The sequence below is a fragment of the Anguilla rostrata genome, chromosome 15 (genome assembly GCF_018555375.3).
Source record: "Anguilla rostrata isolate EN2019 chromosome 15, ASM1855537v3, whole genome shotgun sequence".
Lineage (NCBI taxonomy): Eukaryota > Metazoa > Chordata > Actinopteri > Anguilliformes > Anguillidae > Anguilla > Anguilla rostrata.
The window spans coordinates 7592520-7618878 of record NC_057947.1 but is presented as its reverse complement, the minus strand read 5'-3'; the positions used below and the strand labels follow the sequence as shown (position 1 = coordinate 7618878).

Sequence of the window (26359 nt, the reverse complement as noted above, 5' to 3'; positions counted from 1 at the left end):
CTGCTTTTTTTATCAGAGCGATATGGTGCAGATGACCATTTTTTAAGGATTCAGGCATCACATGTATGGAAGAGATGGCCTTTGGCAATGCACCACTAATTGAGCCTGATTTAGCTGAAATTTGCTAATGCTTCATTAGTTACAGAAAGTTCAGGTTTTCAGATACACTGCAATGCTGATTTTCACAGGGGATACGTCTTAAAATCCTGATTCTCATCAAAGTTCCCGAAACAAAATGGGAGGTCTTGTTTTCCTTTATGGTGAACAATCAAATTTTTTTGAGGCTAAAAGTTTTGTCCATCCACTGTCTGATTGCGCACCATAAAAGGAAAACGGAAACTGCTATATTTGATTTGTTTGCTTCTTCCACATTCTTGGCACAAGGCCTTTTTCCATCCAGCACCAAACCCCCCCACCAGTGTCTATTTTTTCTTAGTCTGAAAATTCCGTCTGGATCCGCAAGGCAATCCCATAATGCAACAAAATGGGAACCAAATGATAAAAAAACCTCAAATAAGTTCTCAGACATCTGCGAGATGTTAATAAACCAATTCAGGATACATCAGCAGTGCTTTCTTCTGCAGCCAAGCCAGCAGTATGTTTGGACAGGTTCAGATATGGCCTTTTTTCAGGACTTTTATTCTTCTTTCAATCATTCCATTCATCCTAATTATTTCCCCATTTCCTCATCATGTTGCACTGTATAGGTAATGTATATGTTTTTATTGGGTTTCAACATATGCTGCATTTAACCAATAACGCATTGGCAGAAGTACTGTGTATTGCTTAAAAAAAATATGGAAATCCTGAAAATTATAGTTACAAGAGCAGCTTGGAAACATTTCTGAACAAAATAAAATCTGGCTCATCAACAGAGGGCACTGTGTTGAAAGCTTGGAGATGTGACTGTCTTATATATTTACAGCACAAATACGAAATTGAAAGGAGGAAGACAAAAAATACTCACATTTCCAGAACCATGACAATGTCCGACTTGCCTTCGAAAGCATCTATGCACTGGACAAGCTTGGGATGGTGCAGGCGGTTCATGATGCTAATTTCTTGTCTCACGTTTTCTTTCTCTTTTGCGGAATAGGCTTTGATGAATTTTCCGGCCCAGACTTTTTTAGTCGATTTCTCCACAAGTTTAAACACTTGTCCGAATTTCCCCCTAAAACAAAGTCAAATGCACTGCATTATTCGGCCAATCGCAGCAGGGGACAGTGATGAATCTGGAAGAACACCCAAGTCTAATCTGAGTATCACTGGGTGTACAGGTAAACCAAACGGCCCACTTACGTCCCCAGCCTTTCCTCCACATCATAGAGGTCCTTGACTTTTTGTTCCTTTTTGATTTCCACATCTCTGTAATCCGGTTCTTTCTCTGTGATGAGGGAAGGGATTATTTATTTTGAACAAGAGTTCCTGTGCAAGAATTATATTTAATGCCGGTTGTTTTAAAACAGACACCTACCATCATCAGTTGCCTCAGCTTCCTCCTTCTCGTCTTCTGAAAGATCAAACAATTGTATGGAAAACTATTACAACATCTGTGCTCAAAACACAATGTTAAATACTTCCATTTAAGTCTACATTTTCATTCAAGTCCATAGTTTTCACACCAATATATAATTTTTCAATCATTTACATTCCTAGAATCATGCTCACCCTTATTGTATCTCGAGTTCCCTTTTCTTAAAAAACAGAAAGTAACGATTTATTCAAAGTGACCACTAGGGGGAGCTCACCCTCTTCTTTTTCTTCTTCCTGCCCGACTCGGACTGGATCAGACTCCGCGCTGGGCTCGCCGATCCCGTACATGTTCACGGCTCGTACCCGGAACTTGTAGTCCCGGTCGGGCAGCAGGTTCTCCACATTGTAGGAGGTGCTGTTGCAGGAGATCAGGTCCTTCCACTCCTTGTCCACGGAGTTCCAGATCTCCAGGTTGTAAGACTTGACCGCGCTTCCCCCGTCGTAGGTGGGGCCGTACCAGGACAGCGTGAGGGCGGATCGGCGGATGTCCGAGGCGGCGGGCACGCGGGCGGGGGGGTCAGGCTTGTCTGGGGAAGGGGGGGGAAGGGGGGCACGTGCAAACACCAAGATGTTAGCATTTCTGGCCAAAGCTAAATCTGAGATTCAAGCTAATCAGAGCGTGCTTAGTCTTTCAGTGATGTATTTAAGACAGCTGTAAGGTTGTGTTTCATGTACAGCAGTATAATTTCATTAAATGCACAAGCTGAAATGAACCTGGTTCTACAGTAAGATGGCATGGGGTGAATGAACAGGAGTGTGATTAATGCACCATTGTTTACCTAGCTTGTGAAGCTAAGGCTGACAGCTCAGGTATAGGACCCTAACTGACCCTAAGCTGTCAGTCCAAATCACTGCTGGCACCATGGTTACCATTTCATCCCATTCCACAAAGGTGATGGCTTCTAAGGCGATTAAACTATTGCAGACTCGTACTGTGAACAGGTGAGGCCTAAGCTGATGGTTAAAAAAGAATGAACACTAAAACTGAATATTTGAATTTAAACCCTGCAGGTCCTGAGTGTGAAACGAGTGACTTACACGTCCATACATCTGATTTAAATAAAACTCAAAACAGCAGTATAAACGTGAAAAGCCACAAATCTCCAGTACAGCTCGGAACGTATAATAAAATAAAATGGGTTCCACTTGAGTAACATTTTACCCAAACCTTTCAAAAATGTGGTTTTGCACAATAGAAGAACGTATAAACGACAGCAGTGGTCCTTGATGAAAGTAAATAAGAACGCACTCGGTTTACGCGTAAAAGCCGTACAAGTAGACTAAAAGGCTTCGGGGCAAATCCAGCACTTAACGTATTTACACTGGTGTCAGACGAAAAGGTACAGATGTTCTCTTCCACGTCTATGCATGGTTCCACAGCAACATAGCTTTTCACTCAGTATCACTGAGGTCATCGTACGTCTCTCAACCAATCACGAAAGCGCGCCACCGAATTCTAAATATTTTGTCACAAAGATCCTTCTCATCCATTTTCCATAACACGCTGCACAAATGTGATTGTAAATTGTGCTACCAAATACATATTTGACTGACTGAATGATATATGGAGCTGTTTAAAAGCAGATTAATACTACGTAGCTTTGCACAAAAAATGCATTGAACTGCATTTTTCCAATAAGTAACAGGAATTGGGGTTATTTATGTAAAAACGCAAAATACACCCAAGAGACTGCTAACAAAGGAAAACTACAGATTGCTTCCACTGGTTTGGGACAAAAAGCAACAAAGCCCACTATTGAAACCATCTCAACAACCACCGGTCCCAGTACTGGCTACTAAAAGCTCATAAAATCTGATCCCAGCGCAAGCCGAACATCGATAAAAACCGATTCCGGCGCAGGCTAAAAATCTATAAAAACTCAAGACCACTGCTCCTCCCGACTGCACAGTCTGGGTATATTAATCTGACGAGCGGAGAACATGCAGGCAAACGGGCCCTTTAACGAGCAAGTCCGGAGTTCTGCCAGCCTCAACCGTCGCCTTTGAACTTCCGCTGCTTCGCGCGCGGCGGCCCATAAACAGCATTAAAACGCAGGAAGGCCCGGCTGAATTCCCCTGCCCCTGCCTCCTGCCTGTTCCCGCAGCCCGGGTTTTGGACACGCTCCACACAGACAGCCACGGCAGAGCCTCTCACACGAAGTGGATGGCTGCGGAGCAAACAGAACCATAAAAGGCCATCGGAGATCCCGGGGTCAGGCCCGCTAGCGCGAGGATCCAGATCCGGAGCGTACCACTTTTTCCCCCAACAGCGGGGCCGCTGGAAAAACCAGCAGGGGGAAAAAAATAAAAAAATAATGAATCAAAAGCTGCATCAAAAGAGGGTGCAAAACCGTAAACGCCTCATATGGGCTGAGCTTTAAAGTGCCTTTAAGTGTGCGGAATTACAGCACCGGTAAGCGGCTAACAAGGCTCTAATCCCTTTTTTAGAGCCAGACATGATTTTGCAATAAAAGTCAAGGAAGCGTGGATACATTTTAACGCGCAAATTAGAGGGGAAAACAAGGCCCACATAATTCTAGAGCTCATTATTTCTAACAACATGTTATGATCATCACATTAGATTTGTTTGCCAACTCCCACTCCCCTGTGTGGCATGCACTGCATGCATATTGTATATTACCATAATGTTTTAAATTAGTATAGGTTTATACTGGAGTTTAGTGAGATTAAATGTCCTTTAGCTCAATATGCATACTGGTACTCTGAAGGAAGTGATGGTACATGCAAGGTGTAAGATCACATCATTCTAATATGTGATTAGAATGTTCTTAACTGAAAGCGATGGAGTACTAAAACACTGACTAAGAATTTTGAAGAAAAAAAAAATTGCGAACAACCTACTCTTAAAAGGGTTAAAAGGTCACAGTCCCATTGAAACCTGAGGTCAGGAAACCAGCACCCTGTCCTCTCCTCTGTTCTGGGGAAAGATGGCTTACCTACAATGGTGAGGTTGAGGGCAGCCTGTCTGGTGCCAAACTTGTTATTTAGCTCCACAGTGTAGCATCCGCAGTCATCCTGTGTGGTCGGTGAGATGGTCAGTCTACTCGACGAATCTGTGGTGTCGATGGATACATTGCTCTGCCCATTCTGGATCTGTGAAAGAACACACCTGAATTACTTTCACTGCAGCTGGCAGGAGAATCTGTCCGCATAGAAAGTTAATACTATGAACATTATGTCTGGGGAGAAGTGGGAAGTTGGGCAGAGTTGGACCCCACAGCTAGGGTTCTTAAGCTATGAACAGAAATGTACATTGGCACAAACTGGGTAACACTGATGTTGATCTCATATTATTGCAGCGGCAGCGAGCTTGACTAGCTCTACTGTGCGCATACATATGACCGGTGTATGAAATAAGGGCTGGAGCCCGCATGGACCTCACCGGTTTCCTGAACTTCAGCCAGGTGCAGGTGATGGGCAGTGCTCCCCCAAACTTGCAGAGGATTTCAACCTTCTCTCCCGCCAGGATCTTCATGTCATCAGGAAACTGGATTATCTGAGGAGGAACGACTGGAGAACATCGCAGAGCAGGGGGGTCACATACAGGACTGTACCCTCAATGACCTATGACCCATGACCTATGACCAAGCCCTTGGTTTTGGTTGGTATGACACCGATCATCAACCTCTCCAACAATATCACACCCTGCTACTACTATCATCATCATCATCATCATCATCATCATCATCATCCCTGGTCCACCTGCATCCATCAGTCTAAGTGTGAGGCATCATAAAAAGGCCCAGGGCTTTACAAATTTAGCTCCACACCACCGGGGGGGTAACGCCTTAAAGCTTACCCATGCTATCAACGCACAAATTCAAAAAGCTGCTGGAAAATAGCCGAATTAACAAATCGTTCTTAGAAGGCCCGTTAGTCTTCAGAGTACGCAGTTGGTATTGTAATCTTCATTGTTTTCATGAAATATTCATTCTTGAGTTGTAAACGTCTGTTGCAGTACAGACATATCACTTCTTATATACAAATACAGAAATATTGGTGAATCAACAACAACAAAGAACAGTCAAAGTGTTCAGCTGATTCTTAAAAGAAGCACAGTGCCTACCTTGTTTAGGAGCAGTCTTTGGTGACGGCTTCTTTATTCTTGCTTCATCTAGAGGGAAAACCACAAAACAAACGATCCATTACAGTGGATTCAGTGGCTATGGATTAAATAAATCTGTGTGTACATCCACTGCCCTGCTGCCAACTCAGCCACAAAACATTGAGAAAATGTTACAGCATTGGTGAAAGGACAATAAAATAAACTAACCAGAAACTACAATTTAAAATCTACAAAGTTATAATTCTAGTGCCATAAAGCATGTGTAGTACAACTGCATTCACAGCATAAAATAATCCACAAACCTCAAACACTCTATAGTTGCCCACTGGTCTTGAGTGTGAGGTTATGTAACAGGCAATGTCATTTAACCAACATGCAACTTGATCTAACAAATATAATGAAACACAAGTAAATGCTCTAAATACTTCAAATACCTCACATGAAACAATAAAAAAAAACCTTTTCAGAGAAGAAAACATTAAGGCTGTAGAAGTACACAATTAAAAAAATAAAATAAAAGAACACTATTACTGCAGCAGTTATGTGATTTATTTTTTGTGATTTGGGCCAGTTATTTCAAGTTCAATGTCATGAGAAGAGAGCACCTTAAAACCATAAAAGGGGCCAACCCTGAATCTCTCACTATAATAAACAATGACAGAAACAGCAAACCGATACTGCACATCAGTTCATTAGGATACAAAAATGCCTATCCCCGTTCTTCAGTTACAGAACAAACACACAAGCATGAACAGAAATCTAACAGAGGAGAGATCAGGCAAGCAACAGGCACCCTCAATTAAAGGGACAAACAAGAGATGCCTGAATATAGAAAACCTGAGAGACAACTCACAACAGCCACAAGAAGCAACTTTTTTTGACAGTACGTGGGAGAGGGAATAAAGGTTCCTGATAACGGTTATTGGGGTGGAGGGGGAGGGGGAGAAGGAGCTATTCTCCTCTGGATGTCCCTGGGAGGAAGGCCGGCTCAGAGGCTCATGTCCTTTGGAATTTGCCTTTTTTGGTAATACTAAAAATAGTCCGAAAGTATCCAGGAAATGGCTCTCAGCACTATTTATTTTATGTTTGATCGCTGTCAAGAAACAATGTGCCAGTAAAACCGGCTAATGCGCCGGGCGAATCGCGGCCGCAAAGGGGACAGGAAAGTTTAAAGCAATTAAAACTTCGGCCGTTGGTTCGCAGTCATTCATCTTGCGTTCCGCATTTTCTGCTTCAAAGCCCTTCCTTCAAAGCCCCCATCTCTAAAAATAGCATTGAAAGCTGTCCCAATTCTGATCTTTTTTCCAAAAAATGTTATTTAAATAATGATTTTTCTTTTTGGAGGATTCAAACCGGCATACCGGTGGAATTCTGGAATTAGACACCACAGCACAGAGCGGTAGGACGGAGTACAGGAAATGACACGCTACCTAAACAAAACCTTGTTCAAGGGATGAAGTGCAACCGTAAAGCAAGACAAAACAAACACAAACAAAAACAAAAGAACAAACACTCCCGTTCAGACGGCTTCAACAGACCAACATGACTGAGCAAATGGAAGCAGCGCACATCCCTTAGAGGCCCAACAACACACATTCTGGCCACAGTGCCACTGCTTGGCCGCCAAGCTTCATTTCTCAGCTGACAGAAGCCACCAGGCAGTCATTTACAGGAAGTCTGCAGTAATAATGTTCCACTTGCTACCATTGCTCTTCTAGGAGGGAGCGGTGAGGCAATTGCATTGTGCTTAGCTGGAGTTCAAATCTCAGGTTTAAACCCCTAAATCCTGAGACCACAGAGCAGCATTACAACTGGAACAGCTATCAAAATGAGGATTAGCTGTTCCAGTAGTAACGCAGTTCGATGGTCTAGGGGATTAAACCCGGGGTTTAAACTCCAGCTAAGCACATTGTGTTACAGGACCATTGACCGGGCTTAAGACTGTGTTTCTGGGGGGTATTTCAGGAAGCAGGATTACTATTACTATTAGGAGTTAGCTGCATAAGTGTGCTGTGTAAAACCCAGAACAGCTCTTTTTACTTCAGTCCATGTTCCAGATTTGGAAGGGTTCCGGGTTTTACTCAGTGCAGTTATCAAACTCAGTAATCCTGCTTTGTGAAACATGGCCTGGATGTGCAGGTGGTTTAGGTAGATTACTGGTATCTGTAGGTTGCGTATAGGTAATTACATGAGTATACTGCATTTCCTTCCATTATTTGGAATGGGCTCAGCAATTCCAGCATGACACTTGTTCTTGTCTATGATGTAAAGATACGTATCATGCATCGTGTAGCATGAGAATGGGATATTGGTCTATTTTGTTACTACAGTCAAGACATTACTACAGTGTTCCTGTTAGCCCACGGAGTCAGCAGTGTCAGTACATTTTAGTTTCATTGTGTCAGAGAACTGGGGAGTCCAAACCCTTAAAAGGAAGGACACTCTCTCCACTAAGGTGATGGATCTGTAGACTCCCCAGGTACCAGCAGTGTACACGCAGTGGCATTTCTTACTCCAGATGTTGAGTACAGGGTTCTTATGGGGGGGGGGGGGTGTTCACAAATCTTGTAAAGTGCCAGTTGACAAAGAGCCTGTGGTTGTGCAGACCCTGCTCTTGAGAGATGGAGCCGTAGTTTAGGGGAAGAGCAGGAGTCGAGCTCAGGGGGTCACACTGCAGCCATAAATATGACACAACTCTCATGGCGACATCGCACAAAGATCTACATCTATCTGGAAGCTTTATTCTGCTCTGTCAGGAGGCACTTTAGAGAAATGCTATACATTACAGTCACATATCTTTGGGCCAATTCCTCAGTAAACTGTACCGAAAGAGGCAATATATTTTTGACAAACCAGCATGTTGTTCTTTGACAAAAAATTTTAATAAATTTATAACACGTAAATATAAAGTGTCCATTGTTCCAAGTGATTTAAACAAAAGGACAGGTTCTGCACATGACACAGTAATCAGCTACTAGGTGAGAATACAACGGCTCTGCAAAAAAAAGCACAGATTTTTCCACTAGTCCATTAACGGTATCGGACGGGCACACGGGATCCTATAAGCACACAAACACGCGCTCATGTTGCTCTTCTGATGCCAGAGCAAGCTGTGGCCATCGGCCCTGACGGGGCCCTAAATACCATCAGCACTGGCCAGGGTTCCAGGGTTTAGGGAGGACTGAACTGCATCTCATCACCTTCCCCACCGAGCCAATTGAGCGCCACCGGCCTGCCAGCTAAAGTCACGCGCGAAGCGTCAGCTCGGACTCGCGTCTGCGCTGGGCTGAACGGTGGCTGAGGTGTGAAAAGAAGCAGCAGGTGACACTGCGCTTATCTGACCCCTACCTCATTGGCTGCAACACGAGCGCGGCTGTATATGACTGGATGTTCCAAATTCGGAAAGAAGTAGGGAGAAATTTCATTTCTTTGTAAATATGCCTGTCATTTTTAATTTCATACCTTGCCCCAAGGATCTGTTCACAGTGACAGAGGTGAAGGGTCCAAGGAGTAAACTCTTTAAATCAAAGATACTATTAATGGGGCTTAAAAACATGACCATGACCCGTGTGCATATTAGGACAATACACTGAGTGCAGAGCAAACAGCACAACACTGGACTCTACAGTGAATGCGCCTCTCCACATGCAGCCAATCCCGATCTACTGCTCTTCGCCGCAGTAAACTACACTGATGGACATGCATGCAACCAAAACACTCAGGCCTCCAATGACTATCCTCAGCGTTTGGACCAAGTTGGAGCCATTGCCTTGCACACGTGCGACCTGGAGTCCCCTCGCAGGCCAAAAGCATTGCATATTAAAAAGCAGCTCTCCTATTTTGATTACAGCGGGCTAACATTAACGTGCACCATGCAAATCGAGATGCCATGGAGCTTAATTCACCAAACGGCCTGTCAGAATCAGAGCTGACATAGAAGTCAAAGGAAAAGCAGACTGTTGTAGGTGATGCATTGTGGGCCATTGTGGTCATCCGTGTGGCCCCCCGCAGGTTTCGGGCTACCATACGTTTTCGCCGGGACGGTGGAAATGGGAAAGGAAGTTTGGCAGAGGGCCTGGGTCCAGATGGGAGCGAGTGTCGCAGGCCTTGCTGGACCCGGAACGCGACAGTGCCCCCGAAGCGCTAGTAAAATAAATGAGGGGGGGGTTAGCGTTTTCCAGCAGGGGATGAAACCCGGGCTTATTTTTTATAGCTCTACTGCAGCAGTCTCAGAGCCAAAGGAAGCTCCGGCTTCGCCCATTTCCCATGACTCCCCTTCCCGGCCTGACCGCATCACCAGCGGTCACACACACACACACACAGGGGACGCCTCACAAACCGCCAAAACCCCGTCCGACGCAATCAGGCGACGCGCGTTTCTACCGCGCGCCGGTGAAGAGTTAAACGCCGGCCCTGAACACTAGCACAGCTCCGAGCCCACGTGCGCTGCCTCTCCTGACCCAGACGCGCTAAACTCAACCAGAGGGCTTCCAACATTTTCATTTTCAATATTTCATAAAACAGGGATAAAGGAATTCAGAGCCCTGTCGAGCAGCAAAGGTTCCTCTGCGGACATCTGTTCCTTCTTAACGTGAAAAAGTATTTAGCAAGGCCCCAAAAAAGCATGAGACAAAAGCACGCTCGTTTTTAGAGCACGCCAAGCCACAAAAGATAACGTCACAACCGTTATCCTTTACCATTAGCGCTTCGACCTCAATGACTCACTGCCAGTTTAAGTTTGACAGTTTGCAGTGAAGCGCTCTATATGAGGTCCTGCGGGACCCCATTGTGGATACGAGGGCCATAACGTGGTCGTCAACTCAAGCTAAACCCCGAGGCCAAACGTTCGTGTGCATTTTCGTCATGGTAAAGAATAGTTTTGCTGGGGGGAATAAGCCACTCTTGGCAAAGAACGAAAGGAGTAACTGGCAGAAAGAATCCCGTCTGTTTCTCATGTCAACAACGGGCCTCCTGTTATTGAATTCCCATTCGTTTGGGTGGGATTTTAAAGGGGCCGGTTCCAGCAGGGACGTTTCAGGGAGAGACGACTCTATCCCAGATCTGGCAGGAGCTCCGCGGAGCCTCTGTATATGGGGGAAAACGGCTTGTGTGTTGTTCTGGGCACGAGGGGCCAGGAACCGGGAGACACAGGCCTTACATGGCAGTTTGGGAGAAGGAGGTGAGCGAGCAGGGCAGCCATGCAAGGGGCTCTCTCTCTCTCTCTCTCTCACTCACTCATTCTCCTCCTCTCTCTCCCTCGTTCTTTCCCTCTCTCCGGGGCTCTTGTTCTAAGCTCCTGCTCCAGCCGTGTGTCAGGCTCAAAGACAAACACCCCTCAATTAACATCAGATCTGTCAAACAACCGAGAGCGCAGAGTGGCCTGGCTGCCCTACGGACCCTGAAAGCTGCCAAACTGGAGGAGAGCGGTAAAACCGGCTTCGGGGGGAGACCGGCACGCACCGGAGAGGGCCTTCTGAGAGGGAGGCGCGTGCGCTCACCCACGAGGAGCTCGCCTCGCCTCCTCCTCCTCTCCAGGCCGAAATTCCACGCAGTCTTATCGAAAACCGCACAGAGGAAGAAGCAAGGCAGAGTCCGCGCACCCTCTCCTCCATTTTGTCGAGATAGCCCCGATCGCAAAGATGGAGAGATCGGAAAAAGCGCGCGGCGAGCGGCTTTTAAAACAGGAGGTTTTTTCAATCGCCGCGGAACCGAGCTTATCGGCTCGCGTTCAACGCAATTAACAGCTTTAAAAGTGATTAATGCCCCCCAGATGTTTTCCACATTCCCTCCCGGTCTCTCTTCCACAGTCACTCCCCGAAATATTCTCGAGTGATCCGATACCAAAAACTGAGATTGGCAAGATCTGATGAGCGAGCGCAGGGTACGAGCAGCGTCTCCCCGAGTTCACACGCTATAAAGAGACTCCGGACCAGCAGCCAGCGCCAGTGGGAAAGACACAGAACTCCCACAGCACTCCTTTTTTGGGAAATAAGGCGGCATGTTTTGGAAACTCACTCTCTGTGGTAGGGGCCGAGGGTTTCTTGGTCTTCTTGTCGGCCGGTGTCAAGCTGGCGTCCGTAGGGTCTGGAAATAAGCGACATACGTGACACGCTTGTTTAGCTGCCTCTTCCAGTAAATGATTTCCTACTATTTTACATTTTTGCTGCTAATGTAATCAGAGGACAAATTATGGGCATTCCAGCTTATGAGATTTTATCGGAGTCAGCCAAACAAGCTCCGTCTGCTTGTACACACACAGTCCAATGACTTGGCTACTTTTGTCAAACACTTTCTGCATGCAGTACATTGCCACTGTCCTACTGCTGCATAACATGCACCAAAGCAACCTTTTCTATAAAACATTAACACTTTACATTTCACGATGTTCTAGCAAAAAAAATGATAAAACTGGTGTATTAAACAGCAGTTGAAACTTGTACTTTTTAGGGGCACTTGTGTCGTAATTCATGTGAGCCAGAGTGGGACGTGTGCGGGGGGGGGTAACTGAAGTCGGATCTCAGCTGCTAATCGTACGCTTTAATGACAGGAAGTTCCCGCGGGGGCGGTGCGGGGCGGGGCGGAGCAGGATGTTGCCGGGAGCACTCACCGTCCACCAGGACCATGCAGGAGCATTCGGCCGCCCCCGCCGCGTTCTCTGCCCGGCACTTGTACAGGCCCTCGTCCTCCGGCAGGGCTTTGTCGATGGTCAGCGTGCACTTGCCTCCTGCGTGAGGGAAAAACGTGTGCGGTCAGGGCAGGGACGGGGAAACGGTCCCAGGACAGCTTCTGCACACCCACGGTCCAAATACGACCACAAAACACGGTCTGGGGGAACCGCCTCTGTTCTCAGGGATGTGGAGGTCCAGGCAAACAAGCACTGGCGTGATCCCTGTTCAAAAAACCTGTTACCGATTTGACGGGAAATCAGAGACTAATGTATTCAGGATTGAGGTATGAATACTATGTGCAAAAACGCATCCGTTCCATTATACAGATGTTTCTGGAACAGCTGTGAGGAACTACCCAGAATGACTACATTTGTGAAATAACACGTATGAATAGGAAGCAGTGCTGACCTCCAACACTGGGGTCATAACATTGACTGTTCTGACAGTCTCATAATGGCAAAATGCAGACCTGTCTGCTGAACACAAAACCACAGTAAAGTCAGAAGATTAACACTGTACAGTGTAAACGATCTCAATGGCACGTTTCACCGATCATGAGTAGGGCAATCCTCGTCCATTCGTATGAATTGCACAGTAGTGCGTAAGCAAGAGCACCTGACACACAGGTGCACCCGAGGCTGCCATTACGTTGCAATGAAAGCCCTACGCAGGAGAAAGGACAAGCGCGGCCACCGGTGTCCCAGAAAAACGGAAACGAAAATGTCAAGACAGCAGGCCTCGGCTTGAGCCCTAATGTCCGCTATCACTGGCGTTTCTCTGCCCAGTTCCACAAAGCACGTCGGCCCACGAGCCCTTATCTCCACGGACACCTGCTCCGTCTCCTAGAAACCGCGCACTCCGCATCCTTCAGCGTGTCAGCCTGTGCCCCGCCGTCCTTTGCAAACCCGCGGCCTGACCCTGCAAACGCTCCTGTCCGATGGAACTACCTGCTGTCAGCGGTTTTTATTTATTTTATTTTTTTTTGCACAGGAAAGAAAACACTTTTATTTTCATACTGTGCTGACTGGAATCAATGTTCCATCAGTGTGTTTTGATAAGTGCTGCATTTTTTTCCCCACAGTTTGCTTCTGTTACTCTTTGAAAGGTCAAAGTCTTTTTTATAGCTGACGGGTACGTATTATCTACAATTTCCACTTTCCATATTTCACCAATGATACTGCTGAAATCCAACAATGACAGGGTATACCAATCTAATGTGTCTGCCTTCCTAGGGACTAATTAAAGCAGGCTCTCCAAGATGCATAATGCATAGTGTGTCATATTGTTTAAAAAAAAAACAATCCAAGTGGCTTAAACACTTTAATTAAGATTAATTAAAATGGCAGAGGACTCGCTGAAGATTTCACAAAAACAATGAAGTGACAACAATCTGAAACAACTGTGTAAACTGAGAATGGTTCACGATGGCGGGATAAGGTCACAGCCGCGCGGAGGACTGTCCGCAAAACACACACACACACGCACACACCGGCCGTACACAGAAGCAGGAGCTGAAACTGTGGAGACACCAGCGCGAAACGACATCCAGCAAACTTTTCGCAACGTCTGAAACGAGAGGACGGCTTCGCTCCGGAGCTGGAAACATTTAGGCGGGCGGACGTGCAGCCCACCCGAAACGGGGAGAGACAGGCGAGCCGCGTCGCAGGGAAGGGGAAACATAGCCAGACGGGCCATCGTCGCATGCGATGCGAGAACGCCGTACATCATTTCGACACGCGTGTGAAATGACACGGCTCGAAACGACGGAAAAAGGATTAATGCCGTCTGTATAAAACCGTCAGGGACCAGAAGGCATTCAGACGAGGGGAACCCTCTCTCGCTCTATTCTTGTGCTTTCTATTTTAGGGAAGAATAGAAGAGAGGCAGGAAATCTACACCGGCCCTTCTTTTACATGAAAACAAACACCCCAACAGGCCCATGAGGTAAAAGGGCTAAAATAATCTTGACTCTCCTATGTCAAATAATCTATTATTATGACAACACTGTCCAAGCTCGGTGAGGGAAGCAAGACTTTGCCTACAATCACAACCTCCACAGAACATTCTCTGGGAACTAATGTGGAGCTTTGCACTCCCTGAAATTGCCTGGCCCAGTTGATAATTCCAAAAATAAAAACTCCAAAAAACTAAATACTCCAGGTTCCTTAAGTTAAATCTGCTATTGTGACCATTCATTTCACACAAACAGTGAAATCTCGGAGAATTCAGTGCTCGTAAGATGCCGTGCGTCGCTCAGTAAGACGGGCTCTCACCTTCGTTGGACAGGACGATGAACTTGGACGGCTTGATGACTTTCCCGTCCAGCGTCCAGGTGACGGCGGGCGGCGGGTCGCCGGTGACCTGGCACTGCAGGCGCAGGCGCTCCCCGTCCAGCACCGTCTCGTCGCTCAGCTTCTGGGCGAACGCGGGCGCCTTCCCGATGTTGTTGCTCTTCTTATCGATAATCCCACCGCCGTCCACGCAGTTGACCTCGTTCTTCCGTCCTTCCTCGTTCTCCTCCTCCCCCACCGGCGCCACCGTCTTGGGGCCGGGGCCCTCGCCGTTGTTCTCGGGGGCCGGCGCCTTCTTCTTGTTGCCCAGCACCGCCCTGAAGTCGGTCGGCGGCGCCCGGGCGGGCTCGCGGGCGCTCTTCGTCGGCGGTGGGGGCGCCGCCGCCCCCCCCCTCTTCCCCAGGACGGCCCTGAAGTCCATCTGCTCGGCGCCCGTCTCCTTCAGGTCCTCCTCCGAGACGCTCTTGGTGGCCACCCTCCGGGCCAGCAGGCTGCGGAAGTCCTTCTGCTCGCCCTGCCGCTGCCGCACCTGGTCCTCGCCGTGCTCCCGGGTCTCCGCCCGCCTCTTCAGCGGCCCGCGGGTGCCGGCCGGCTCCTCTGCGTTGCTGCCGCCGCCGCCGCTGCTCCAGCTGCTGCTGCTCCTGCTCCAGCTGCTGCTGCTGCTGCTGCTGATCCGCTCGCTGGACGCTCCTCTGTCCCGCGCTGTCCCGTCCGCTCCCTCCGAAATCTGACCGGGCTCTCTGCGGCGGCCGAGGGCGGGAGAGGAGGGGGGGAGAGAAAAAACGGGGTGGTTTAAAAAGCCCCCGCCAGGCCCAGCCTACAGCCTAAAATAGGTTAATTGGAGGAATACAATTCATTGCTTTATTGCATCAGTGATGACTTCAGTGGCCTTATAAGGGCATGAGCCAGGAGTGGGCCTCCAGCCCCCCCTACCTTTGAACAATGGCACTGACGCGGGGTGTAAACAGATTCTGTGGGCACAACGTGCTGGGCATTACCTGCTGCTTTAGAGACAGGGCAGAGCTGCAGGAGGGAGGGGCGTGTTTGTGAAGAATTTGGCTGGGGGGGGGGGGGTTTGGAGGGGGGCGCAGAGGCGCACTTACGTGGAGCAAAGCTCTGTGCCGGATGGCGGATTCCGCTCGCTGACCAGCAGAGAGGCCACACAGCTGCAGTCTCCCACTGTGTTCCTGCAGGAGGGGAGAGGAGAGGCTTTAACGAGAGGAAGGGGGAGGGGGGTGGGGGGGTGGGGGGGTGGGAAGGGGGTGCGGAGCACGGTCACAGAGGAAAATGAAAGGAAAAAGGGGTCAAAAAAAGAAAAGAAAATAAGTTTCCCTCAGCAGAGAAGTCTGTCTCGCTCTGTGATCAGAAAAGAACCTGGAAGGGGGATGAAGTGCATTACACTGCTCTCTGGGTACCTCATTTGTTCTCTCGTTTTTTTTTTTTTTTTTTGTTGTTTATTTTGGAATTGCTTAAACTTTTAACCCCTCTGAAGCTGGGGCCCCATCTTCGGGCTATTTCTGGAAAGCCTTCGGCCAATCAGCGCAGGTCACACCTCCTCGTGTTTACGTTAAAATGTTAAATGTGCACGCCTTATATGGTAATAAGCATCTCCAGTGTTCCTCTTTCCAGAGCGGAGAATACAACAGACAGTCTTCCCGTAGCTTCAGATTTAACAGTTAAGAGGTTCAGCCTGTGCGTTTCCATGGAACGCACAGAGCTCTTCCTCACTCTGCGCACAGACTGTTGCGATTAAAAATGGGAATGAATAACAGAACAGCACGTTCGTTCCTCCTTCTCACACAGTCGAGCAGACATGGATGCACTGCAGATGAAATGCGGGGTGCTGTATAAGAGTACTAAGTTACATAATCTGAGGATACAGGCGTCTGGTAGAGTGATTTTACCAGCAAAGTGAAAGCCCTTCTCTAATAAAGAGTCGTACTTCAGTTTGATCTCGTAGTCTCCCGCGTGGTGAGCCTTCACTCTCCGGATGAGCAAGGAGACCACGTCCTCCTTCTGCAGAATCTCCATGTCCTCCCCGGAGGACAGCGCCTGGCCCCCCTTCAGCCAGAGGAATTCTGGGAAGGGGTCCCCCGCGATGGCACAGGACAGCAGGACAGGTTGGCCAAGGCTGGCCGTCACAGGCTTGGGCTTGCTGATGAACCAGGGCTGGACCCCTTCCTGAGGTTCTGAAATGGAGGACCCGGCTCCATCACTGATCTTTAACACTGAAACCTCAATGTGACAGACTTACAGTACAGGAATATCAGAGTCAGATTAATGTTATCTAGGTATATACGTGTGTGTGGGTGTGTGAGAGAGAGAGAGAGAGAGAGTATACATGTGTATACTTACATGCAGGTATGTATGTCCATGTGCATGCATGCATGCAGGTGCATAAATGTGTTTGCGCGCATGCTTGTGTGTATATGTGCATACACATACGTGTGTGCGCGTGCGTTAAGGCATGCGGTACCTTGAACCGTTAGCGTAGCCTCGGAGCGAGCCGCCCCAGCTTCATTCCACACCTCGCAGGTGTACTTCCCAGTGTCCTCTGGGAAAACCTCCTGGATGAGCAGGCTGCACTCGCCCCCCTTCTGCTCAAAATGGAAGTCCTCCGACTCCTGGATTTCTTTGCCATTGTGCAACCACACAATCTCTGGCTGGGGATTGCCTGGGACATGATGACAACATGGAACAATGGGGGCATCAGTGTATGTCAACGACATTAACATGAAACCACATTTTACATACTATATATATATATACACATATAATTAGTTAAAGATATACTTAAATGGAATTTCAGGAGTAAATGTTAACTATAAATAACTGTGGTTCTTTTCTATTCCCTCAGTTCTTGCAGGATAAAAATAGATTAAAGCAAACAAATAAGAAAGAGCTTAAGAGACCATTGAAGGAATGTTCCAGAAAGGCAGTTTGATAAACACTGTGCAGCATGCATAGTTAATACAAGGAGACAGAATCATAATTCTGATACTGTGTCTGTCTTAGACTACAAAAACTGGAACACTATGCCTTCAAGACAAAAAAGCGAATTTAAAGAATTATTCAAATGCTGAAGTATTTAACAGGAATCAAGTAACAATATTGGGTATTTTTTCCAGGGAATGTCTTCAGAAATGTATTTTATTAAACAACCTAACCTTTATTTTCAGATAATTAAAATACTCTTATATAATGGGATTCATACTGAAAAACACAATCAGTTTGAGATTAAATGCGAAGGACACCAATACCTACATAATCAGCAAATAATATGTTCAACTTTAAATCCATGCAAAAGAAAGTTCCAGCAACATAAGTAAAAAGAAAAGTAAACTTTGGAATCCAGCATTGAGGTCACAAAGCAGTATTGAGTCCTGTAACTTGTGCAACAGATCACTAATTCCTCCAAAAGGGAGCAGATGTCCCCCCCTCACCTCCCCCCCAAAAAAAGGTTATAAGTCAAAAGGAAATGCGAAAGCCAGACACATCATTCAAAAATAATGATCATGCGTTTGGCCTGACAGAGGAAATGCCAGTGACCAAAACAAGCACGATGTTCTCAACACAAGGCGGAGCCTGATGTACTGTTTGTTTGCAGATGGCGGGTGAAACTGCGGCGGGACCCGCACTGGTCACGGGGGAAGCCCTCACCGGTCACCTCCACGGTCATGCTGACTTGGCTCCCGTCCATGACTCTCAAATCCTTCAGGAGCCTGAGAAACGCCGGGGGCGAGGGCCTGCTCCCCGCCCCGAGGCCTGCGTTGGGCTCGCTCCTCTCAGCCCTCTGCTTTTCTGAAACCAAACACAGAACGTGGAGACTCACCGCCCTGTAACTGCCCTGCAAACGTTCTTTTGCGAGCTCATGTATGTATGCATGCATGCCAGAGCAGACACTGGGCTGGGAGTTTTTTTTTTTTTAAACTAGATGTATAATGTTCAAATGAAGTGCTTCAGGGGCCCATACTTGGTCCTTTTTAATATCATTGGAGTAAAGAAGAGGCACAGAAATCCTTGCCATACATTACGAAAGACGCAAGAAGGCACACTAAAAATATGCCCTCTTCAAATGTACAAGTGGTACCAGTAATACTGATAAGGGCTATAACTGACATATGGCAGACAATCAACAGAAAGAAATCTAGGCACGATATTATTTAAGATATATTATCCTTAAAATATTCAGACACAGTCCTTTTCACAATGCTGAATAGATGACAAACACAAACGCATTTCACTGATTCCTAATCCATTGAGGACAAATAAGAAGCAACAGATTGCCTTTAATATAAAAGCCCTCAGCATTTCTCCTGGGAGCTGTGGTTTGCAGTGAAACAATCACGTGGGAAAGTGCGGGAGATTCTACCATGGAATCGGCTCTCGGCTCTCTGAGGACTAAACCATGCTATACGGTTCCGTGGAAAAGTCATTTTTGATGGATGAAAGTTGTAGAGTTAGGGTACCACCTGGGAGCTGTTCCAAAAACCTTTGTTCAAGGGAAAGACTTCCAACACAGTAAACAATAACACTACTACTATTATTGTCACGATGGCTCCTGCTACAACAAATTGTAATACGCACAGTACCGCTGTCACATACCGTATATTACGAGCCACAGTTACTGGAAGCATTGAATGGTGAGTGGTAAATCTGCCACAAGCATTTTCAAACGATGACTCTCTCATAAAATACAGGTTTGTTATTTCAGTTTGTGCTTTGAAGGTATGAATGTAACCACACTATATGACATCACACCCAGCTTCTGCTGATTAATTTGCGACCAAACCACAAAAAAGAGCTCCAATCTAAATGTGACTAGTAAGGTTGCATGATGACATGGAAAATATGATGATGAAATCAATATCAAACTGCATGGCAAAGACAACCCTTGACAAAGCAACCTAAAACAACAAGAGGAAGAAAATCTGTCACTGGAGATGATGAATTAAGGATATGATTTACACTGATTCCACAACCAACTACACGGTACTTATTTAAATGACTGCATAAGGAAATTAAGATCAAGTAGTGGTTTCGCGGCTGAAGTCAATGTATCTGCATTAAATGTATCTACATTCAAGCCAATGTGGATTTGTACAATTCACTGTAAATAACTGGACTTGGATTTTGGTTGGGTGCGTGTTCCCAGAATCAAACACACAAAGCTAATGTGATTAGGGCCAGGAGCTGGTTCGACTTTAGAGGATGTCTGGGTCAACTTCACGAGACAGCATGCTACGAGAATGTTGAATCAAAGTAATGGATTTAAGATGGCCATGTTAGTAAAACCGACTAAAAACTAATATGCACATTTTAAGATCAAAACACTAAAACATTAAGTCTGTTTAAAGATCTTAATGGTAGACAACTGCCCTCCATTAATGTCAGAAGAGCAATATCAGGCAAAAACAAAAACTGAATGAAAGTGTTCTTTTGGTGACTGAGCAATTTGAGTCAATTATGAAGGATTGATTGCGCAGATGAAGATTCTGCTCACGTTAATAGTACCCTGAGAAAGAACAAAAGTATGAGTTGTCCTTACATCCATTCTCACAGACCCCTGATGACCATGTATGGTGCTCGGTGACACGTAGCGGGCCCAGAAGGCCCATAAATCCAACCCTCGAGACGTCAGGACCCGGCTCACAGGACCAAACGGGCCGGACATAGCATTTTCCTAAACACTGCGGAGCGTCTGTATACATACCCGGCATACCTCAGGGAGATCCAGGGCTCCTGCGACGTCTTTCCACCCGGGCCCTTCAAACAGGGGCGCATTAGCGCACCCTCGGACCACCGTGATCCGAACGGCCCTCTCTAACAGTTTACACATCGGGCCCGAGGCAAGAATCGAGCCTTTCTGCGACAAAGCCCCTTAATCCCTCCGATAAACACTCCAAATTCCACGCCCACGGCACGTTTAGCAACGGACCTTTAATGTCCAGGCATCACTCGGGCAAAGCTATTGGCGGCACACTGAGGAAACAATAAAGTCATGATACTCAATGTTCAATATGAAGTACAATAAAATGTGCTTCGCTGACAACTGATTTCTCTACAATTATGGCCACAAGCGAAACTTCGAAAAAGACAAGAGCGTAAATTAAAACTTACATTAATGATGATAAATGTTAAGAATGTTTCGGGATTTTCAGTTCCCTTGCTGACCGAGATGTCATTGACAGTTTGTAGCTGGCATAGTCCCAAAATTTCTGCTTTCATAACATGCTCAAGTACAAGTAGCTCATAAAAACCTCATTTGTGCAATAAAACATAGAGCGGGTTCTCAAGGAATATTCATGTAAAAATTGTTTTTCTCCCACACTTTGGATTAAGCAGTTAATCAGTCTCCCACTGAAATCTGCCATCTTACATAGACACCGACTCCCTTCTACGCATCAAGCACTGCTGATCAAGCGATACGCAAGGACCACCTTACCCGACGGGCTAATGCTAAAATTGCCCATTTTCTCATCTTCATAAATTTAGAGCGATACTCGGAACCTGGTTTATTTTAAGAGCTGAGCCAACTGAGCCAACCGCACTGAGCCAACCGTTTCTAGCGAAGTGTCTCCCCTCTAATCTTAATAAGAGACTGTTAATCAGATGATAGTACTGTGTGGAAACATGCTGGGTTCTTGCACAGCGCGCAGAGACACAGTCCATACGCACCGCTGACAGTGCGTGCTCGTTGCTCATCCCATTAAATAAATACATACTTTCCTCATCCACCCCCCCCCCCCTCAGTTCTTCAACAAGTTCACTTTCAAGCTGATTCTGTGGAAAAATAACCTTACGTCATAAGGAAATATTAGCTATGGTGACATTTACAAATGATAGATTTCTCCATAACATATTTATGCAGTTTGTTTCCTTCTGAGGTTAGGCATACCACAGCCATTGCCCTTGTTCAGGAAACATGTTAAATCCTGTTTCAAAATTATTATTAAGATTAAATGGATAAATCATTAAATTGACTTTAATTACAAAGTCCAGCTGATGAGAACTGTCAGATTCTGCCTCGTTAGCCACCTGTTATGTCACGAATGTCACTGATGAACAGTCTCCCATTGAAGTAAAACCTAATTCCAAAAAAATGAAGCTCGATTCCACTGAAAATGGATAAATAATCACAGGGATTCCCCAAAGCAACAGTCCTAAGAATGCATTTTATCACCTGTGAATTTCTGTCGAAATATTTATAATCTTGGGAAAGCGCGTGCCAATAAAAGTTATGACTCCACGCTCCACCTCTACATAGTGAGGCTGTTTATCCTGCTCTACTCACAGGGCAGGAACATGGTGGTACGAGGGTGGTGGCAGCCTCAATGCAGCCAAAGAAGCTGCTTTATTATTGGTCAAGTGGTGCGATAAGGAAAATGGCACATCGCTACCATTCGTGTAACCCCTGACCTCTGAATGAAAACAGAGAACTGAGACTGACACCAAAAAAAGAGAGAAAAAAGCAAAGAGATTGGACCTGGAATGGGAAGACTGCGGGTTCAAATCCATGCCTAACCTCCGTACCCGTCCGAAAGTTTCACAACTCAAATTCTAAAAAATGCGAATTACATATCCAGCTGAAGAAATGAACAGGGTGTTTAAAGATGCTGACAGGGTAAGCAACACTAAATGGGGGGGGAGAATGAAAAAAACAGGAATAAAGCACTGACTCTAGGACTGTTCCCTCCCATCCAGTCACAGCAGGACCCAGATGCTTCTCCTCTGGGACGTCTCCATCTTCTGCTCTACTCAGCTCCACCCCCAAAAATCATCTGCTTCCATGAACTTAGCTATGGTGACCAGGACTGTCTCCTAGTACATTCTCACATTACCAGAGCCACAAGGCTGGAGTATCTTCACAGCCGGGTCTTGGGCTGGGTCCATGAGTACTGCATGAATTCCTACCCTGAACGTGACGTGATAGAAATTCAACCAAGATGGGCGACCAGACAGCAGGGAAAGAATTACCACGGCGATAGCGAGGCAAACAGGCACAAAGAAACTTTTGAAAAACAACAAATAAAAACAGTTAGAGGCTATGCTAAAGGCAGTTTTTGGTGTGGAAGCCATGTTAGGACATGGGTGTGGGAAAACGATGGTATTTCACATTTTGCCCCAGTGAAAATGACCCCTGCCACGAAAACCTCAGCCAAAAAAAAAAAAAAAAAGAGGATGTTTCCTTTAATAATACCCTGAGACATCTGCTCAGCCTTAAAATAACACTGCAAACGTAAGTATTCGCTTATCACACGGAAGTCATAAGTCGGCTCAGAAAAGACGTTTCTGTTGAGTCTTTAAAGAAAACATAAGCATGTTTAACATTATTTGTGTCAAGCACACCCTCAATATGACTGCAGGGGTCATGGGCAGGGCCATTAGGATGTTTTAAAGGAAGCTATAAATCAGTCATTATGCTGGCACCTATTACTAGAGTTACTGTAAATCTAATTCATTCTGGCACGATTCTCAGAGAACGCGGTAGCATTCATTGGGCAGTGTTGCATTGCGACAAGTCTTATCCCATTGGCAAATCTTGAAATGAGTCACACGGTCTCACCTCATTGTATTAATTGGCAAAAAAGTAACAGAAATAAGATTTTAAGTCTGAACAAAAGACGAAAATGCTTGTGAAGATGACTTGCGTTTCGGTTTTTTCGCGGCGTGAGTCCCGGCGGCTCACCTTTAATGCTCACGCGGGCCGTGCACGCCGCCGTGCCGAGGCCGTTCTGAGCCACGCACGTGTACGAGCCGTCGTCCTCCGGCAGCGCGTCCACAACCGTCAGCTTCGCCACGCCCCCCTCGAACGAGGCGTGCGTGTACGGGACGGGTTTGTCTGAAGCAGGGGATGACATGTCACACACACACACACAATAAGGAAAGGCACCGTTAAAAAAAACATCACAAAACGACTTGATTCCCTTATCACCTGTAGCGTGTTGTAACACACATTACTGCAGGTGTGAATGCAGGCAAGTTTCTTCTATGAAATACATGAATCGTCTGAAAAGCCAAATTAGACGCATCAGCTAGTGAACGCACGCAGAATATTTTGCCTAATCATTTGTAAGCATAATCGCAATGTCCCTGTAGCACAGTATTCAGAATTCTGCACAAACTCTGCACAAAACTCAAACTTTTAGAAACATTTACAGGTGAATGAAAGATTGACTGTTTGTGTCCTGCTGCATGGAAAGAAGGAGCATTACTTGAATAACACCTTCAAAAAGCAGTCTGTGAGTGCATGAATGATGTTTTAAACATTTATGGAGATGTATAAGCCAGAGGTGGATTTGCACCAATTAGCAAATCCAGGTGACTGGAACAAAATGCTGAGGTATTTTCACCTGGATTTTCCACCTCAGGTGTAAGCATAAACAGCGTTAAAACAGCTCAGTACAAGTTAAAGCAGGGGAGAGAGCAGCACAGCTTAAGCATTTAAAGCTGCACAGCATTAGGGCTGGGTCTGCACAAAATCTTGCAGCATTTTTTTTTTCTCAGAGAAGACTCATCCAGGTGCCCCGGGAAGGTGCGGTGGGTAAATACCAGCGCTTCAGGCAAAACGAAACCTTGTACGGTAAAACATGTCACGAGGGACAGGTCGCAGCCGACTGATACCGCGGCACGAAGGCCCTTCGGAAGACCTCGTTTTTCAGACGGCGGTTTACGTGCGAGACGGACTGAACCGGCTAGCAGGTTCAAACCGCCTGCGCTGCCAGCCTGGCCCGAGAAAGGCTCTGGCTGCGTTATCCAGCGTTAGACCCCCCCCCCCCCCCCCTTCTCGCAATCAGGCAGAGGGATTTGACGGGAAGCTCGGATGTCTCCTCGTAGAGTACAAACACTCGCCAAGTCTGGCCGGGTGTAACGTTTCAGGAGACGGCAATGCATGTTTTTCCTTTATATGGGCTTTCGGGTCTCATATTTGTTTAATCGCTCCGACCGTGCAAAGGGACCATGAATCTGAGCCGCGTTCCCTAGGAGATGCCAGGCCGTTCTTCTTCCTTTTGTTTCTTTCCGCTATCATCCGGAATCGACTACCCTGTCCTCGCGAAGAAAGCCAACAGACCACGCACCGCCCAGACTGAAGAGACCGAAAATAACTTTGAACCGAACTGAAATGAATCCTTAAAACTCCGATGCGCAAATTCCATTTCTTGCGTTATTAGCTTGGTACTTTTCCAAAATATGTTAACAGAGGGTTTTAGTGGACTCAACTTAATATATCAGGCTTGCGGTTATTTTCTCTGCAAGGGGTTTTCCACTTTATGGTTACTTTGTTCATTCCAGTGCATTTACAGAGCCTCCAGCCTGGTTGGTCTCAACCCTCCCTGATGAGACGTACTCCGTCAGGATAAACAGTAATTATGTAACCCCAATTTCGCCCAGCTGTTCAAGTACACAAGAAACATTGTGAAACATGCAAACTTTTTGCCGAGGAAAATGTGCACATATTGCTCTCTTTAAGGGTCGTTTCCTGTGTTCTTAGGGGATGCTGAAAACATGACAGGCATCTCAGATTAAAACTTTCTAGCATGGATCTGACTGGAAGAAGACTACCACCACGGACAAACTAGCAAGGCCCTACTTCATTATTCCATTAAACAGATATAAGAGATCATATAAACCTGGGGGTTTCAACATTTCCTGATCCAGGGACCGCCACCCAGGCTCAAAGACATCCAGGGGACCCCATTCATAAGTAAAACAATGTTATATATAAACGATATATTGAAATATTTTCCCAAGTCTACATGGAGTCATTGCATATTAATTCTGGTATAGGACTCCCTGCAGTACCACCAAGGACCTCCAGGGGCCCAAGGACCGCCTGTTAGAAACCCAGGATATAAACAACAGTCTTGGGAAGGAACCTCTCTTGGGTTAACTATTTAAATTTCAGTTTATTTAAGCCAAAAATGTTGCCTTCAAACCAGTTTGTATAATTTAGCCTCCCTGACATTTTCAGTCACCCTGGCTACTTGGAAAAACAAACAGCACAGAATGCAAGAAATGCTGCCTCACAGTTTGACTGTTTCAGCAGAGTATTCATAAATCTCCGCTTTTTCACACCATCCGGTACCCTGGGTGCACCTAAAGGGGGTTCCCACAGACCCCACTGATGAGGAGCAGTCATAATGTAAAAATATCCACTGTTTTCAGTGGACTTACTACAGAGACATTCAGCCTTTCCTCCTGGGCCAGGCTTGTACACTGATAGCTCTCTGGTGGGTCTCCAACTGGGTGAAGAAGCCGCAGAAGCGACTCAATAAATTTGGTTTTTCTGGCAGCCGTTGCCGCTGCCAAAAAACCGAAACCGTACCCTTTCGACCAACAGAGATCACTGTAATGCTCTGAATGAAACAAAGAACGTTTTTTTAAACTGCTATTAATTGAAACTCCTTCTCCATTAGTACCACAAAATGGCATGCTTTTGTACTTTACTCACAGCAGTGCAGCTGAGGGAGTCCAAGACTTAAATTACAAAAGCAAAGGAGGCAAAACATAAATCAGGATTGTTGTCGCCATCTGCTGGTTAGATTAAAAAGTACATAATAGCCAGAGGGAGAGTGGCGCTGTAATGGAGTATATGAGGTCACAGGGACATGTGATCACTCACCATTTAAGAGCCAGTCGATCTGTGGCAGGGGCTCTGCCTCCACTGAGCACTGCAGAATGAAGTCCTGGCCTTCGCTCACTGAGCAGTCCTTCAGCACGCTGCTGAACACCGGGGCCTGGCCCTCCTGCTTCGGGCCTGCAATGACAAACACACTATC

General features: G+C 46.4%; 1 protein-coding gene across 5 annotated transcripts in view; it reads right to left on the bottom strand.

Moving 5' to 3' along the window:
* Positions 1–26359, bottom strand: part of mylka (myosin, light chain kinase a) — a 60773-nt gene that overhangs the window by 6061 nt on the left and 28353 nt on the right. For 3 of the 5 annotated variants that reach the window (XM_064311815.1, XM_064311817.1, XM_064311819.1), the window contains 16 exons: positions 26203–26337; positions 23269–23421; positions 18240–18380; positions 17056–17253; positions 16522–16768; positions 15683–15766; positions 14562–15319; positions 12228–12344; positions 11636–11704; positions 5621–5668; positions 4937–5064; positions 4491–4647; positions 1735–2060; positions 1475–1499; positions 1300–1384; positions 968–1171 (listed from right to left, as the gene is read on the bottom strand). In XM_064311815.1, coding sequence (XP_064167885.1) covers positions 968–1171; positions 1300–1384; positions 1475–1499; positions 1735–2060; positions 4491–4647; positions 4937–5064; positions 5621–5668; positions 11636–11704; positions 12228–12344; positions 14562–15319; positions 15683–15766; positions 16522–16768; positions 17056–17253; positions 18240–18380; positions 23269–23421; positions 26203–26337 — 2875 coding nt within the window. Of the gene's footprint in view, positions 1–967; positions 1172–1299; positions 1385–1474; positions 1511–1734; positions 2061–4490; positions 4648–4936; positions 5065–5620; positions 5669–11635; positions 11705–12227; positions 12345–14561; positions 15320–15682; positions 15767–16521; positions 16769–17055; positions 17254–18239; positions 18381–20292; positions 20315–23268; positions 23422–26202; positions 26338–26359 lie in introns of those variants that run through there. The other 2 variants (XM_064311816.1, XM_064311820.1) reach the window with 2 other exon arrangements.